The sequence below is a fragment of the Limulus polyphemus genome, unplaced genomic scaffold, assembly GCF_000517525.1.
Source record: "Limulus polyphemus unplaced genomic scaffold, Limulus_polyphemus-2.1.2 Scaffold10, whole genome shotgun sequence".
Classification (NCBI taxonomy): domain Eukaryota; kingdom Metazoa; phylum Arthropoda; class Merostomata; order Xiphosura; family Limulidae; genus Limulus; species Limulus polyphemus.
Window position 1 is genome coordinate 750,374 of NW_013665620.1, and position 14,879 is coordinate 765,252.

The following is a 14,879-nucleotide window of genomic DNA, read 5'->3' on the forward strand; positions in this document are numbered from 1 at the left end:
TCACAACTTTAAAATGTTTTGAGAGGTCATTTCTTTCAGAGAATCAAATTCAAATCAGACTTCTTTAAAAGTTCTTGAACAAACTCTGAAAACCCAGCTTACTCCTGCCAGACTAGTGTGAAAATTGAGAACTTTGCTAACAAGTTTTAGTGTCATTTGTTAGCTTTAGATTACAAGAGTTAACTTTTTACATTTATTGTGAATAGATACTACTGCACAAGGGTATCAAGTAAATTCAAAATTTATGTAACTTGGAACTATTTTTTCACAAAATAGTGTTCTGTTTCAGTACGAGCTAAAATGATGTGTATTGTTTCAGAATTCATCTTCCCTATTAAGTTCACATTTTGCTTTATGTTCACTTATAAAATGTTAAAATATATCATGTGAAATGTCTTTTTATACTTAGGAAAGGTCGTGATTCTTTTTATTGATTTCATATTCAAACCAGATCCTACTCACTTTGTTCAGATAATGCCAAAAACTGTTTAGTATACTTTGAGCAAGAAAAACTAAAGCATAAGAAATATGGCATTAGATCTAAAGCAGTTGGCCCAGAATCAGATGTAAAAAGGTGTAATATTTTACACATGTATAGACAAATGAATATCATTTTTTAAGTGCACATGCCATGACCTTTTACAGAGTGCCATTTAACATAGTATTATGTATTTGATGTCGGGGATATCAACCATTCATTTTATCCAACACTGCTGATTTAGTGATAGTTTGTGGTAAAGGAGCGTAAATATCAGATATGATATATATGTTGTAACACATCTGATTTATTTTATGTAGAACAAACTTGTACATTTTGCAACAATCTTGCCATTTTTCATTTAGATACAATGAATACAGTATTATAATCAATATTCATTCTCTAATATGGGGTCAGTCCAATGGATCAACCCCACACACATTTGGTTAATATAAATAGTTAATACAATTATGTGCCAAAAATAAAGCATTGCAGACCAAACTGTTTTTAATTTATTAATACATATATATATCAATCTAACCTTGCAAACTGTTTAAAAGCTGCAATGTTGACTTTCTGAAAGCTAAGAACCAAACATAATTGTAAACCTGTAAAAGCAATTACAATATTCAGCCTGAAGTCTGTTTAAGTGAAGAAAAGTTTTGTTTCATTCAGTTAATGAGAGCTCTTGCTCCATGTTTCTTAAAAGTAGAGTTTTTGTTGAAATTATCATTAGCATATTCTGATTTTAAATCTTCAAGTTTTTAAATTAACAAAAGAATGGGTTTGCGGACAAATTACTATACAATTATTACTGCCCCTCATTTCTCATTTGTTTGCTTTAAATACCACTTAGAAAGAAAATAAAAAGACTGAAAAGATATAATGTCAATATAATGATTAATTAAAAAATAATTTCTCTCTCTCTCTATATATATATATATAAAATGTTACTATTATTGTTGAATCAGAAATTTTTTCATGACTTATTTTCTTGCTACTTTATTTTTCACATTTTTGTGTCCATAACCATCACAACAGTCTGTTAAAGTTTGAATATTATGCAGTTTTATTTAACAAGTCTCAGTATCATAAAAACCTCCATACAAAAAAGTCAACAGTTTTTAAACTGAGCTACAGAACATAATATCTATAGAGTAATCAGTGTATTTCCTTCATTTTTAGTGGATTCTTCAATATTTAATTAATCGTTACATGGTTCAATTAAGTCTAATAATCAACAACCTTGGCTACTATACAGTGACTTTCTACAAATGAAACCGTGTTTATAGCTTTTCTACTCGGTGCTAGCTGAAGAAAACATGTATGAAGATACTTCAGTTGACAACTGCTGTTGTAGCCATTTTATTGAGTCCACACGTACCATCACCACGATAAACACGGTAATAGCCCTAGAAGACAGCATAAATGTACATTTATAACAACTGAATAAGTTGTATTTTTACATACTTAATACTTCTTTTGCAGCATACTTGAATGTACTAGTATTATGTTAACTACAACACTATCCTCTTCTGTTAAACTATATGTCAGCATACTTATGCATCCCTCATTATTTTCTTATATAATGTCTTTGCTTGCTCTGTTTGAAACTTCTGGTATTAAAAGTTTCCATTTTAATCAACATTAGCCTTGCATGTAGTGTCTACATTAATTTAGTATGTCTGTATTCCATCTACTTGCTGGAAGTTAAATATCTTCCTACTAGTTTACACAAGCTGAATGCCCATCATATGACAGGAAATAATAATTAATTTTTCTTCTCAAAACCATATCTACATAAAGAATTTATGAACATGTTTTCTAAAAGTTAATTATAATCTAGTAACAATATATATATATATATGGAGAATGACTATCCTATTTCTAGTATTTCACTAAAATATTTTTATGTATATTTGGTCATCTCCTTTAAGTATTACTTGATTAGCATTTTGACTTCTGTATATTTTTAAGTTGTGTTCAAATTTTCTTCTTGATAAATCCTTACAGACTGAAACATGCAAAAAAAAACAAACTGATTCTCAAAAACATATTCCTACTTGGTCAAGTGTATGGCCCTACAAATTATTAAATGTGATGGTAAAGGCAGTGAATTTTATTATGAATTTGGGGTCTTCTCTTTGGACCATCTTCCTGGTTTTGGCTTTGTTAGCCTGCTGAGCTGAAGAAGTGTGCTTTAATTTGGGCATTTTCAAAATTGAAGTGTGCTGTGGGTAAAACATGCAGGCTATTATAGAGTTGTAGCTGAGGGTTCCAATTGGACAAAATTTGGTGATGTCAATTTGTCTCCTTGACAACCAAGCAAACGTAATGGGGAGTTTCAGCCAATGATTGTTCTTTGTGTACCAGTAATTCCAAGCGTGGAACATGTATATACCCAATTCAATTTTATTACTCATCGCAATTTCTACCAATATACCCTCAAATCTAATTATATGCCCAAAATAGAGCATTTGTTTTACATATATATATATATGTAGCTGGAAGAATTTTAGAAACAAACTTGCTTGTCACAGCTGAAAGTGCAGTCGTTTCGTGCAAGTTGCATGTTGACTGGTATTGCAACAGCCAAAATATTGGTGTAACAAAGGGATTTTCGTTTTTATACAGTAGATTATACATCATATGATTGTAATAAGCCCTCTTACTTTATTTTAGCCTTAAATTCATATATTTTTGTATCTAAAATACCAACAAGGCTAAGATTTAATAATTATTTCATTAATTTTCTGAAAACAAGATAAATTTTGAATTATTCTATAAGTTTTATCGATTATGCTTATGAGAAACTCAAGTATACAGCCTTAGAACTTCATCTTTTCTTCGAGGGTTTTTTTATCTCACATCCTTTTGTCATATTTTAAGGCCTAATGAAACAATTATTTTATATTTTTTGAAAGAAAACTGGCAATACACAGGAACTCAACACTGTAGTACCAGATGGCCACATAACTGATCCTAGACCTATTTGACAATATCTCCTAATGCAGTGTTTGCATAGTTTACTAGTTCTGTAGTTTTTCAAATAGTCCATACAGACCATCTCAAACACACTGTCCTGGAAAATATGCATTTAATTATTCAGATTTCCTAGAGCTAGAAAGCTTAGTATGTGAAAGCTAAATTTTTGTGAAGAGAAAAAAGCCTGATCTACCCCAGATAGGGTATATACTAACTTAACCCTTAAACAAGATTACAAAATAATTTCATAAAAATGTGTTTACACTACCCACAATGATACCTTGCACCCAGTTTTAATTGGAGCTAGATTTTAACCCTCTTAAACCTTATGATAACTCCTGATTACAAGATATCACTGCTTTTATTGAGATGCATTTTAAAGTTCTTGATTCAAATAAGGATTCAAAATTATCTCTAAATTTAATTAGAATTTAGTTTCAATATCTTTAATCTATAACATAGCATGTACTCACCTGTTCGCCCCAACTACTGCCCCAACTGTTCTTGATTATCCAGTATGGTGTTGACTTCCTAAAGAACTTGTTTTCTAAAATAAAAATTAGCTTAGAAAATTAACTAACTTACAGTTCTCACAGCTCTCGCAATACAAAGAATAGCTTCAATTTTATCCTTATACAAAATTTATAAACATTCTTTAACTTGTACAGATAAATAAAAGGAACAAGTTTTTTAATCTCATTAGAAAGTAGTGACATAAGTATAATCCTTGGCTTATAGGTTACTGAAATACTTGTTAATTATAGTCTTTGCATTTTTAATGACCTTACATTTTACAAATTAACGAAACTTATAGATTGAATTTTACAAATTACAGTTATATTAAACACACCTTGTTATAACTCAATAACAGAATAATAAGTTAATTAACATGATAAGAAACATGCAGTTTATTAGATCATAATTAACTCTATGAATAGCAAAGTTTTAGAAATAATTTGTTCAGTTTATCATGTTAAAGATGGATAAAAGTTTAAAAAATGTTTATTCTATTAAAAATCTTAAACTACATAATAGTAATTATTTTAACAAATTAGTGTATTTCAATGTAGATTTAACCTAAACACACAAACATTGTTATATTATTTCTTCAATTAAGTTTTAAGAAATAATTTAAAATTATCTACCAGATACTCCATATCCAACAATAAGAACACCGTGATCCAAGTTGTCAGGGTTACACAGAAATTTCCATGGATGTGATACACCTCCAAAATAAAACTAGAATATTCGTTTAAAAAAACACTGGTATAAAATTAGTTGTCACTTAAACAATCATGATTCACATTTAGTAAAAAATACAACTAAAAACATTTTTCACGCTCCATAATGTTACAAAAGATTATTCACAAAATATTGTATATCTGCTTCTTTGAACCATATAATAAGATATGCCCAAAATAATGCTCTGATCAGTATTTAATGATACCTTTACTTAGCAAGTTTCTCTGCAAAATGTGTGTGAGATGATCATTACACATAAATTATAAATTTACATATGGTGATGCTTATTAAAAACTCTTAATTTACTTTTATTCAAGCAATAAAAATGCTTTTTCTTTAAGTAATGAATATTTATGTAAATTGTATAAAAATGTATATGAGACAGATTACAAATTTGCTTTCATTGCATTTTAGTGCTACACAAAATTATTTATGGTTATGTTTTCAATACACGTTAGAAAGTAGTTAACTACTTAACTTGCAGACCCTATTTTTAGTACATTACAAGTTGCAGATCCTAGACATAAAACTGTTAGCATTACATAACAGAAATCAACAGTAAACCTTATGATCATTTACCTGCATTGCATTAGCATTGATTCCAATAGAAATAGGTCCATTTTTAACAAGCCAAGCTGCAAGTTCTGAAAGCAAAATATAAGTTATTATAGTGTAAAATCAATGTAGAAAAGAACTTTAAAAGTTATAACTTGAAGTATTATCTATCAGACATCAACATTTCTCAGTTAAAGGCAAATTAAATTTTGTATATAAGTGTTTTACTTTATTTACTACCTGTATGTATATATTTCATAAAATTATAAAGGGACAAAAAGAGCTTATTAGCCCATCAAAGATGTCCCTTCCAGCTCCCAATTATAACCACCCCTTACTACTCATGTATTCATCCAATCTTTTCTTGAACTCAGTTAAGTTTTCTGCCTCCACCACCCTTGAAGGCAGCTTAATCCAAAAGCCAACCACTCTGTTTCAAAAGTAATACTGTCTAAACTGCAGACGACTCCTATGTTGCCAAAATTTGAATTTATGACCCCCTTGTCCTATTGTTTTAACTGCTAAACACAAACAAGTTTGACGGATCTATATTATCAATACCCTTAATAACTTTAAACACTTCAATTAAATCTTCTCTTACCCTTCTCCTCTCCAGAGAAAACAAGTTTAGAGATATTAGTCTCTCCTCATAGGACAATCCCACCATCATCCTAGTGTGTGTGTGTGTGTGTGTGTGTATTTCTCTCTACAATTTTACTAATTTTTGCTTTTGTTTTTAAATATTTAATTCCAACTTTTTGAAAAGTGTAAACTTTTTTAGAGTTGTTAGTGTACAGTAAGAAGTTAATTGTTTCCCTAAAGACTTAAATTACAATATTCTCAGGTCACTGCTAGATGGATGAGCATGATTATTTTTTCAGTCATTCTGTTTTGTACAGTTTATTTTTTAATAGAATAAGTTCAAACAAATACTTAAGTTAAAGAATATTAAACAGATATTAATTAGAAAAAAAAAGCCTTCTCTTTATTATTTCAACACCCATAAGTGTGATTGTTTCTTCTTACATATACAAGTAGAGAAAAATTAACAACTTTATTTAGGATAAAGTGAGCTTCATTGACTAGCAGCAGTTTGAAGATGGTGTTACAGACAGCTAATGCTGATCTTTGTCAGGCCTGTGATGAAGAACTGAGATAGTAGTTTCAAATATTAAACTACTGCAAGTGGATGAATCTCACTACACAAAACAATAATAATCATTACTCACCATCTAAAACTTACTTAAATTATAAGATTAATTATTAAAAGTTATTAATGCTGAAGAGAAAAACAAGTTTAATAATCACATTAAGCCAAATAATACATTTAAAAATCTGAACCGGCAAGTAGAGTTTAATTACCGATACATTTACATAGAGATGTATTGGAAACAAAGCATGGAAAAAATATGATAGAGATTGGATAAAATAATTCAATATAGTTTAATTTATAAGTAGTACATTTTGAGAGAGATGAAAGTCAACAGTGCTATATATAAAATATGAAATCACTGCTTTTGGCACTTAAATATTTAAGGTACTATACACTGATTTGGTCCAACTGATATATCAGGTAGAGCCTGTACTCAGAATACAGTAATGTTTAATGATTATAGAAGCCATTTTATTATTTTCTGCCATGAAAATGTTGACAGTATTAGGTGCATTATGTTAGCTTGAATTAACTTGAATAAGTAAATTTTGCTACCTACAAACTAATTAAAGATATCAGGAACACCTATATTATGAACCAGCACATACACAATGACTTTAATGCTTCTTTCTTGCATGTTTTTAATTTTTTCTTTAACATTGACAGAAAATCTAATAATATAGGAGCATAAGAGTATAAATAAATATTGGCATTTTAAGAATATAGACACTTCTGAAACACATAACAAAAAAACATAAAAATAATACACTTTCAATTGGTTTTCTAGTTATAACCCAGTTCTAGCTAGTTTGCTTTCTCAGACCTACCAGTTTCATTCTGAGGTAGAGAATTAGAGCCACTGATGTTCACACGAGCCATGCTTCGATTGAAGAAACATTTTTCATCAACTCCTTTGTATGGATAATCTTTCTCAGTTTCCAAACCACCTGAAAAGTTAAAGTTGTAGTTTAAAAAAAAAATCAACTGGTATACATGAAATAAGATTGTATTTTTTCTGGGTTACTTTTACTGGCTGAGTGATCATGAGACTGTCATATTTATCTTAAGACACATAAACACTATAATTAAAGTAAAATGTACTTGTCCTTCCCTTTTAAAAAATACTTGTAAACATTTATCTCTCTCTTTTTTTTTAACTCCTGTAAAGCCCCCCAGTAGCTCAGTGATAAGTCTGCAGACTTATAATGCTAAAATTCTGGTTTTGATATTCACGGTGGGTAGAGCATAGATAGCCCATTGTGTAGCTTTTTGCTTAACAATGAAACTAACTCCTGCAGGAAAAACACATATTAAAGATAAAGATTTTATTTCTGAAGACTTTTAAGCAATTTATAAATTTTGAGAGTTTAACACTAATTCCTGTTTAACAAAACACCAAATGCAGGCATTATTGGCCTAATGCACACGGAAAACTTTACTGTAACGGAGTCATCATACGCCAACTTCTAACTCTCCCATAAAATTGATTCATACGTATAACACATGTATAACATTTCAGCTTTGATAAATGTACAATAGACTATTGTAGTAGTACTCTAGTTGACACATTAACTGACAAACTATTTCACAATAAAATGTTTCACCTGGTTATATCATATTGAAAATTCAAAAAAAAAACAGAAGAGAAGGTCTGATTTACATACCAATATACATTGAATGACACAGTTTTGATGAACTGGACATCTTTCGTAACATTTTTAGAAAATTCATATATATAAAGAAAACAAAGTGTAATTCAAATGACATTAAAGCTTTATCTTTAACTGGTAAGGGATGTTTTGGAAAACTCACGAACCTCAGTTTTAAAAGAAGAAATTAGAATATCAAATTCACTATGAACTGAAGGTGATAAACATTGCCACTTTGTTATAACAAAGAGAATATTATACAATAAATTACCAAAACGAAAAGCATACTGCCATATGAACAACTAATAATAATTTTTACATGTAAGAAATTAACTTACCTAATTTCATGATTTGTTTGTACGCATTCGAAGGCAAACCTCCATTACAGCCTTCATCAACTGTGTCACAGTCCACCAATTCTTAAAATATATAAAATGATGTAGAAAATATTTGTAAAATCAAAGTAAGTTGACAGGTTATTGACACTGATGCTTTATGATAATTTTCAGATTGTTAACCAACTGATGTAGGTAGCAACTTACTATTTTCAGATTGTTAATCAACTGATGCAGATAGCAACTTACTATTTTCAGATTGTTAATCAACTGATGCAGATAGCAACCTACAATTTTCAGATTGTTAATCATTGTTAATCAACTGATGCAGATAGCAACCTACTATTTTCAGATTGTTAATCAACTGATGAAGGCAGCAACCTACTATTTTCAGATTGTTAACCAACTGATGTAGGCAGCAACCTACAATTTTCAGATTGTTAACCAACTGATGTAGGCAGCAACCTACAATTTTCAGATTGTTAACCAACTGATGTAGGCAGCAACCTACAATTTTCAGATTGTTAACCAACTGATGTAGACAGCAACCTACTACTTTCAGCTTGTTAATCAACTGATGTAGGCAGCAACCTACTACTTTCAGCTTGTTAACCAACTGATGTAGGCAGCAACCTACTACTTTCAGATTGTTAACCAACTGATGTAGGCAGCAACCTACTACTTTCAGCTTGTTAACCAACTGATGTAGGCAGCAACCTACTGTTTTGTAAGAAGTATTTTTAGTTTTCATGGCAAGATTTTACTTTACTCTCAGTATATTAATTTATTGACAGCTGAAGAATGTTACAATTTAAACAATGCAATAAATATTGATACATAGTAATTATTATGAAATTCAAATAGCACAAATTGCAACTTTTATTTGATATTATTCAGATGATTTTACTAACCCAAATGGAGCCATAAGTGAAGAAATAATAAAACCATTCCCATCAAGTTTGAGTATAAATAAAAAATGATTTTTAATCATAAATTAAAATATTAATTTACAATATAAGAACTTCAGAAAAAATTTATAAATCATTAGGAAATTAAGAATATCCGGATACAGACATGCACTGTCCGATACTAGAACATAAGTTGGTCAGACCAGTCACCACAGAAAAAAATATATATATTTCTCACTGTTTCCACAGTATTATTTGTAAGATTTTATTATATATTGTTACCAATAAACACAGTACCTTTATATAGACATTCTACTAACTCAGCAATGGAATAAGACTGATAAAGTCTGCAGGGATGAATCTCTGATATTGTAGCCACTTTTACAGTAGTCCAGTTGTAACCTCAACCTCTATGATTATTGATATTTCAATTTACCTGTATATCCATTAACTAAGTATCTATGACCAAGTAAAAAAAAAATATCTATCTATCTATAAATATATTTAGCATCTCCACCCATTTCCTTTTTTGTTGCAGCTGCCTCCCCACTTTTATTGGCATTTTTTTTCCTTTTTCAAATTATCATTGAAAATGTGGAGATAAGAAGCTGTATTTTATTGCAGCTATTAACAATAAAGTTAGACGAGATAAACTTTTTAAGATTTGATACTTGTGATTTAATTAGCAGTTATATATATTTAAAAATTTTTTATCAGCATAAGATAAAATATATAAGATGAGAAGCAACAGCGGGATTTATTTTTGTCATATCAGCATATCACACATCTATGGAGTGCCAACTTCTGTTCAAAGTGACTGTCACTTCTATTAATATAGATTTTATCACTGTTAATTCAAGAACTGCAGCTTCCAACAGGACATTAATAGCCTCTTATATTAAAAACTTTTACTTTTCTTACCTTGTTCTGACAGAGACACTAACTTATTTTTCTTTATTGCCCACTGTCCTTCGATGTTTCCAGTAGTGGAAAATGCCCAACAAGATCCACATGATCCCTTTATTAAAAATATAACAAAGTAATTAAAAATGGAATTGTTCTTTGCTGTTAAACACTTGCAAATGAACATTATATTCATAAATATATCAACAACATATGGAAACTGCTGGCTATTTAAACATCTTTCTTTAAACTATTTATGTAGTACATTACTTGTAGGTTCATGATTTTGTTGATTACAGGATACTTATTAACAAATGAATTTGAACAAAAATATCATCAATATTGCAATAAATTTTACTAATTCCTCTTGAGAATCCTATGTATTTTATGCGAAAGATTACTCATTTCACCAGTTTTTTTATATTTGGCCAGTTTTTTACACTTAGTATTGTAACAGGCAGAAACATAAAATTATTTAATATGTAGCTGTAAATGAAATTTAATAAAAATCTATATAAACAGCACTCAATCGAGGAACATATTCATGTCTGATGACCATAAAAAAATCTTGTAGTCTTAATGCCTGACCTTTTAATCAACTTATCACAGTATCTGAAAAACTACATGCTTAATTTGCTTACCCAAACCTTACAGACTGTATTATTTTTATATGTGTACACACACATATACTGGACCATTATTTGCACTTCTCAATTAACATATATTACCTTATTCTCAAACCTTTTAATTAAAAAAAATAACTCATACATAGCCTATGTACAAGAGGATGTAAAAGTTGGTGAGAATGTTTCATGTTCTCAATTCAGATGACAGTGGTTGTTTATGGTTTTCTCTGTTTGATTAATAAATCACCCAAGTTTTGCAAACGTTGTAAGAAGTTTATTACCATAAATTAAGTTTCTGCCCCTCCCAGGTAAAAACATAAGAAAAACACCTGGTATACAAGAAGGAAAAAAAGCTAGTCATATCTACTGCTTCTTTTTTTTTAACTTTTAACTGCTTTTAAAATAATTTTTTGTGTATTTAGTTTAATATTTCTTTTGTTATTGATAAAGTTCTTTGGGTATCTTAAAATTCTATACAATAAGTACTCATTTTAAAACTTTAAATGTAGAAAAGTTTCTATTATCAGGATGGTGTTTTCTACTTCATAACCATTAAGAATATTAAAGTTTTAGAAACATTGTAATGAGAGTTAAATAGATGAGCACAAACCAATCTCCATCATCTGACACATATCTGTCAGTAGAGAGACTTCATAAGGGTGCATAATATGATCATCCTTGCACCCATCCTTTAAGGTCACATGACACAACTTGGAGAGAACTGAAGTGAGTTCGTAATTAATCTTCTTCAAAATTCAATCACTTGAATTCCAACAGAGTTTTGGGCTTAATTGAACCTACAATACCAGCTTCTTCTACAACACATCAACAGATGCAATGCATATGTTATTAAGAAAAAACAAAGATTATGAAGAGAGAGAAAAGTGTAACAGTTTTAGTGAAAAACTTCACACCTGATTTTTTACTTCAGTCACAGCATTCTTCTGCCTCCAGTCAAAAGACTTGGGCAAAGGATCAACAACAGAAACTTTGACCATTGGTGGAGTAGCATCCTTGTGAGCCAGGTCTGGGCGGAATCCCAGGTAATGCTTTTTAAATTCTTCAACTAGAATAGAATGAAGTGATTTCAACCATCTTTAAGTTTTGTCTCAAATTATCACAAATTGAGTTTATAATTTTTATCACAAAAAAATTTAGTTTTTGGTATTTCAACCTCAACAGCTCTTTATGTAACACTAAGAACAAACAGCTTGGTCAAAACCCCAATGTTCAGGTATAGCCATTTCTAATCTGAAACTAATGACTAGAAGAATAGCAACCAATCAGTAGCACCTACCACCTGCATATCAGAACTAACAGCTCCATATCTGAAAGTATAAAATACGTTCAGGGGCATATTGTGGCTTGAACCTTTTCATCCACAGCCCAGCACTCTATCTAATAGGTCATGCCAGGCCACAAATGAATAACTAAGAGTATTGTTTACAGATTGGAAGGTATTTTTCTATTCAGAGATAAAAAAAATAACTGCACTCTAGTGACAAGACTAGACTATAACTCTAATGTGCACAAAGAAAACATTTTTATAAAAATATAAAACAGCTATTAAGTATTTTTACAATCATGTAATAAAGCAAGTGTTGTCAATAAAGAGTAACACACATAAAATATTATTTGTGTGAAAAAGCAAAAAAAACAAACAACTATACAAGTTATACAATGCAACTGAATTTACTAGTTATGAAACTTTTATGCTCATCATTATTATGATAAATAGGGTTGTACTGATCATTGATGGTGCACTGTGTGACATATAAATTCTGTACCCTTCCTCAAAAAAATCTAATTTATCCTTGTGGTAGGGCCCTGATAAAATACATAATCATTCAATCACAATGTTTCTCAAACTTGAAGAGACAATTTTATGTGATAACTAGTTATAATAGTGGAAAATAATGTAATGGCAAGTGTGATAATATAAAATTACCTGTCAGATCAGAAAATTTTGTCACACCATATACAGCTGTACCTTTCTCATACTCATTCAATACATTAATCTTCTTCAAGTTGTCTTGGAACACTTCAAATCTGTATTCCTTCTCTATGAAAAACAATAATAACCAAATATACCATTAAATGAATTTGTTATTATATATTTCTTTTAATATCAACGTTTGTTTAGATTAAATTTATATTTAGAAACATATATATCTTATACTGTTAAATATGTATTGCGAAACTCCCACCTATTCTCCAAAGTTGTAGAAGATTTTCGAGAGTAAGAATCAACAATATATATGTGTGTACGTAAACGCTTTAATTTGTATTGTTACGTAATCTGAATTTTCTAGAAAACCTTCCTATGCCTATAAATATAACCAATGCGACACACCAAAGGAGAGTATCTATTATTAGTTCGGTGTGCTATAAACTTTGGAAGCTATAACTGTGATTGTTATAACGCTTATCAATCGGAAAACTTCAGATATTTGACCAGGAATATTTATAAATTTTGAACATTACAAACTATTTAACTTCAGTGAATTTTCATCGGACATTAGTATTTTTTACGAAAACATTACCTAACGTCACTGGTGGAAAAATTGGCGTGTGATCAGTGAAGGACAAAGCTAGCTAGCTTCCCGTTAAGTGAATCAAACTTACATCAACTCATAATTAGCTCGCTCATCGTGAACCCTCGATAAGATATCGAAGAAGTTCCAGATTAAAAGGAAGACTTTATATTACTTGTAAGTTTGTGAAACTTTTGTTTATTAATCATTGTTTGTAATAACTATTTTTTATAACCGTTACTGTAAATTGTATCATTGTTGGCAAACATCATAAACTGACTACATATCAGCTTTTATTTAACTGCTAAATCCAACATACAATTTAACTACTAAATTTAAATTTATCAGTTAACTGAATTTCAGGCTATTTGAAGTTCTGATACGTAACAACCAGCATAAACCAGCAGATATAAGATTATACTAATGTATAAAAATGTGAAGGCAACATACAGTTGAGATGGTTTAGGCAGAATATTCATGATAAAACAAAGCAAAGGTGAGGTGGACAATGAATGTTTGGATCAGGATGATAATGTAGAGAAGGTCTTGAAGGACTTAAGATTTACAACATTAGTAGAGCAGGGGATATTTTGAAAGCATTCTGTTAGTAGAATGCATGAATGCTGACCAATATTAGCATAAACTACTTACAGTAAGCTAGGTTGAAGTGATTGTATACCAGTCATTGTTATGATTAGTAGTTTATATGATCTCTTAAGTTGAATTATTTAGTAGTTTTTTTCCTATATTTCGGCCACTAATCTGTTGCTGTTTTGAGTAAAGTCCTGAGAAGGACTATTTCTGTGTTGGTAGTGGGCCAGACTCAATCCTGAGTTGATGGTAGTCTGATGTGTCATCCTCTCAAGTTTCCCCTATTTGGAACTAGAATTAAATAACTATTTGAATATTTTCAAGAGGGATATCCATATTTACCAACTTCTGTACTAGGTTTACACTTACAGATTAAAAAACCCAATCCAACGTTGTCAAGCAACAAATTGGCATTTTGAATTGTTTAATAATTAATATATTGCCAATAGCACAGAAAGCTCAACAATGACTCAAAGAAAAGACAGAAATACTCTAACAAAATGCTACACAAACTCAAAGAACAAAGATTAAACAATGAAAATGTATAGTTTCTTAACCCTAAGATTCTTTCTTGTAAATGACTTAAATTTCATAACTTCGCTTGCTAATAAGTTATAATCTTGTTCACACCATAACATTCATTGTTCATGAAAACTGGTATACATGGCATGCAGATCACTACTACATTTGTTAGGGTGAAGAGAAGCAAAAGTTTCTGACCACTCCGGGTTATCTGCCACGAATTTCGATTTGATACGTTTGTTGTATCTCAACTAGCTACATAATTCCAGGTATTGAACGAAAAGCTTCATCAGCACTGGATATAACAGATGTAGTGAGGTTAAGATATTATAACATATTCTTCTTTGCTTTCAGTGTTTCACTCATATGTTCTTAGACATTAATGAAGAATTTAAGAA

At 30.1% G+C, this 14,879-nt stretch overlaps 1 protein-coding gene across 1 annotated transcript in view; it reads right to left on the reverse strand.

Moving 5' to 3' along the window:
• Positions 1-1,523: 1,523 nt before the first annotated feature.
• LOC106478400 (cathepsin L-like) overlaps positions 1,524-14,879 on the reverse strand; it is a 28,063-nt gene continuing 14,707 nt past the window's right edge. Inside the window, exons 5-13 of the mRNA XM_013938949.2 lie at positions 12,783-12,896; positions 11,749-11,900; positions 10,227-10,323; positions 8,401-8,481; positions 7,241-7,360; positions 5,285-5,349; positions 4,609-4,702; positions 3,937-4,010; positions 1,524-1,890 (exon numbers count right to left, since the gene is read on the reverse strand). Of these exons, the coding sequence (XP_013794403.1) occupies positions 1,816-1,890; positions 3,937-4,010; positions 4,609-4,702; positions 5,285-5,349; positions 7,241-7,360; positions 8,401-8,481; positions 10,227-10,323; positions 11,749-11,900; positions 12,783-12,896 (872 nt within the window). The 3' untranslated portion in view covers positions 1,524-1,815. The remainder of the gene's footprint in view (positions 1,891-3,936; positions 4,011-4,608; positions 4,703-5,284; positions 5,350-7,240; positions 7,361-8,400; positions 8,482-10,226; positions 10,324-11,748; positions 11,901-12,782; positions 12,897-14,879) is intronic.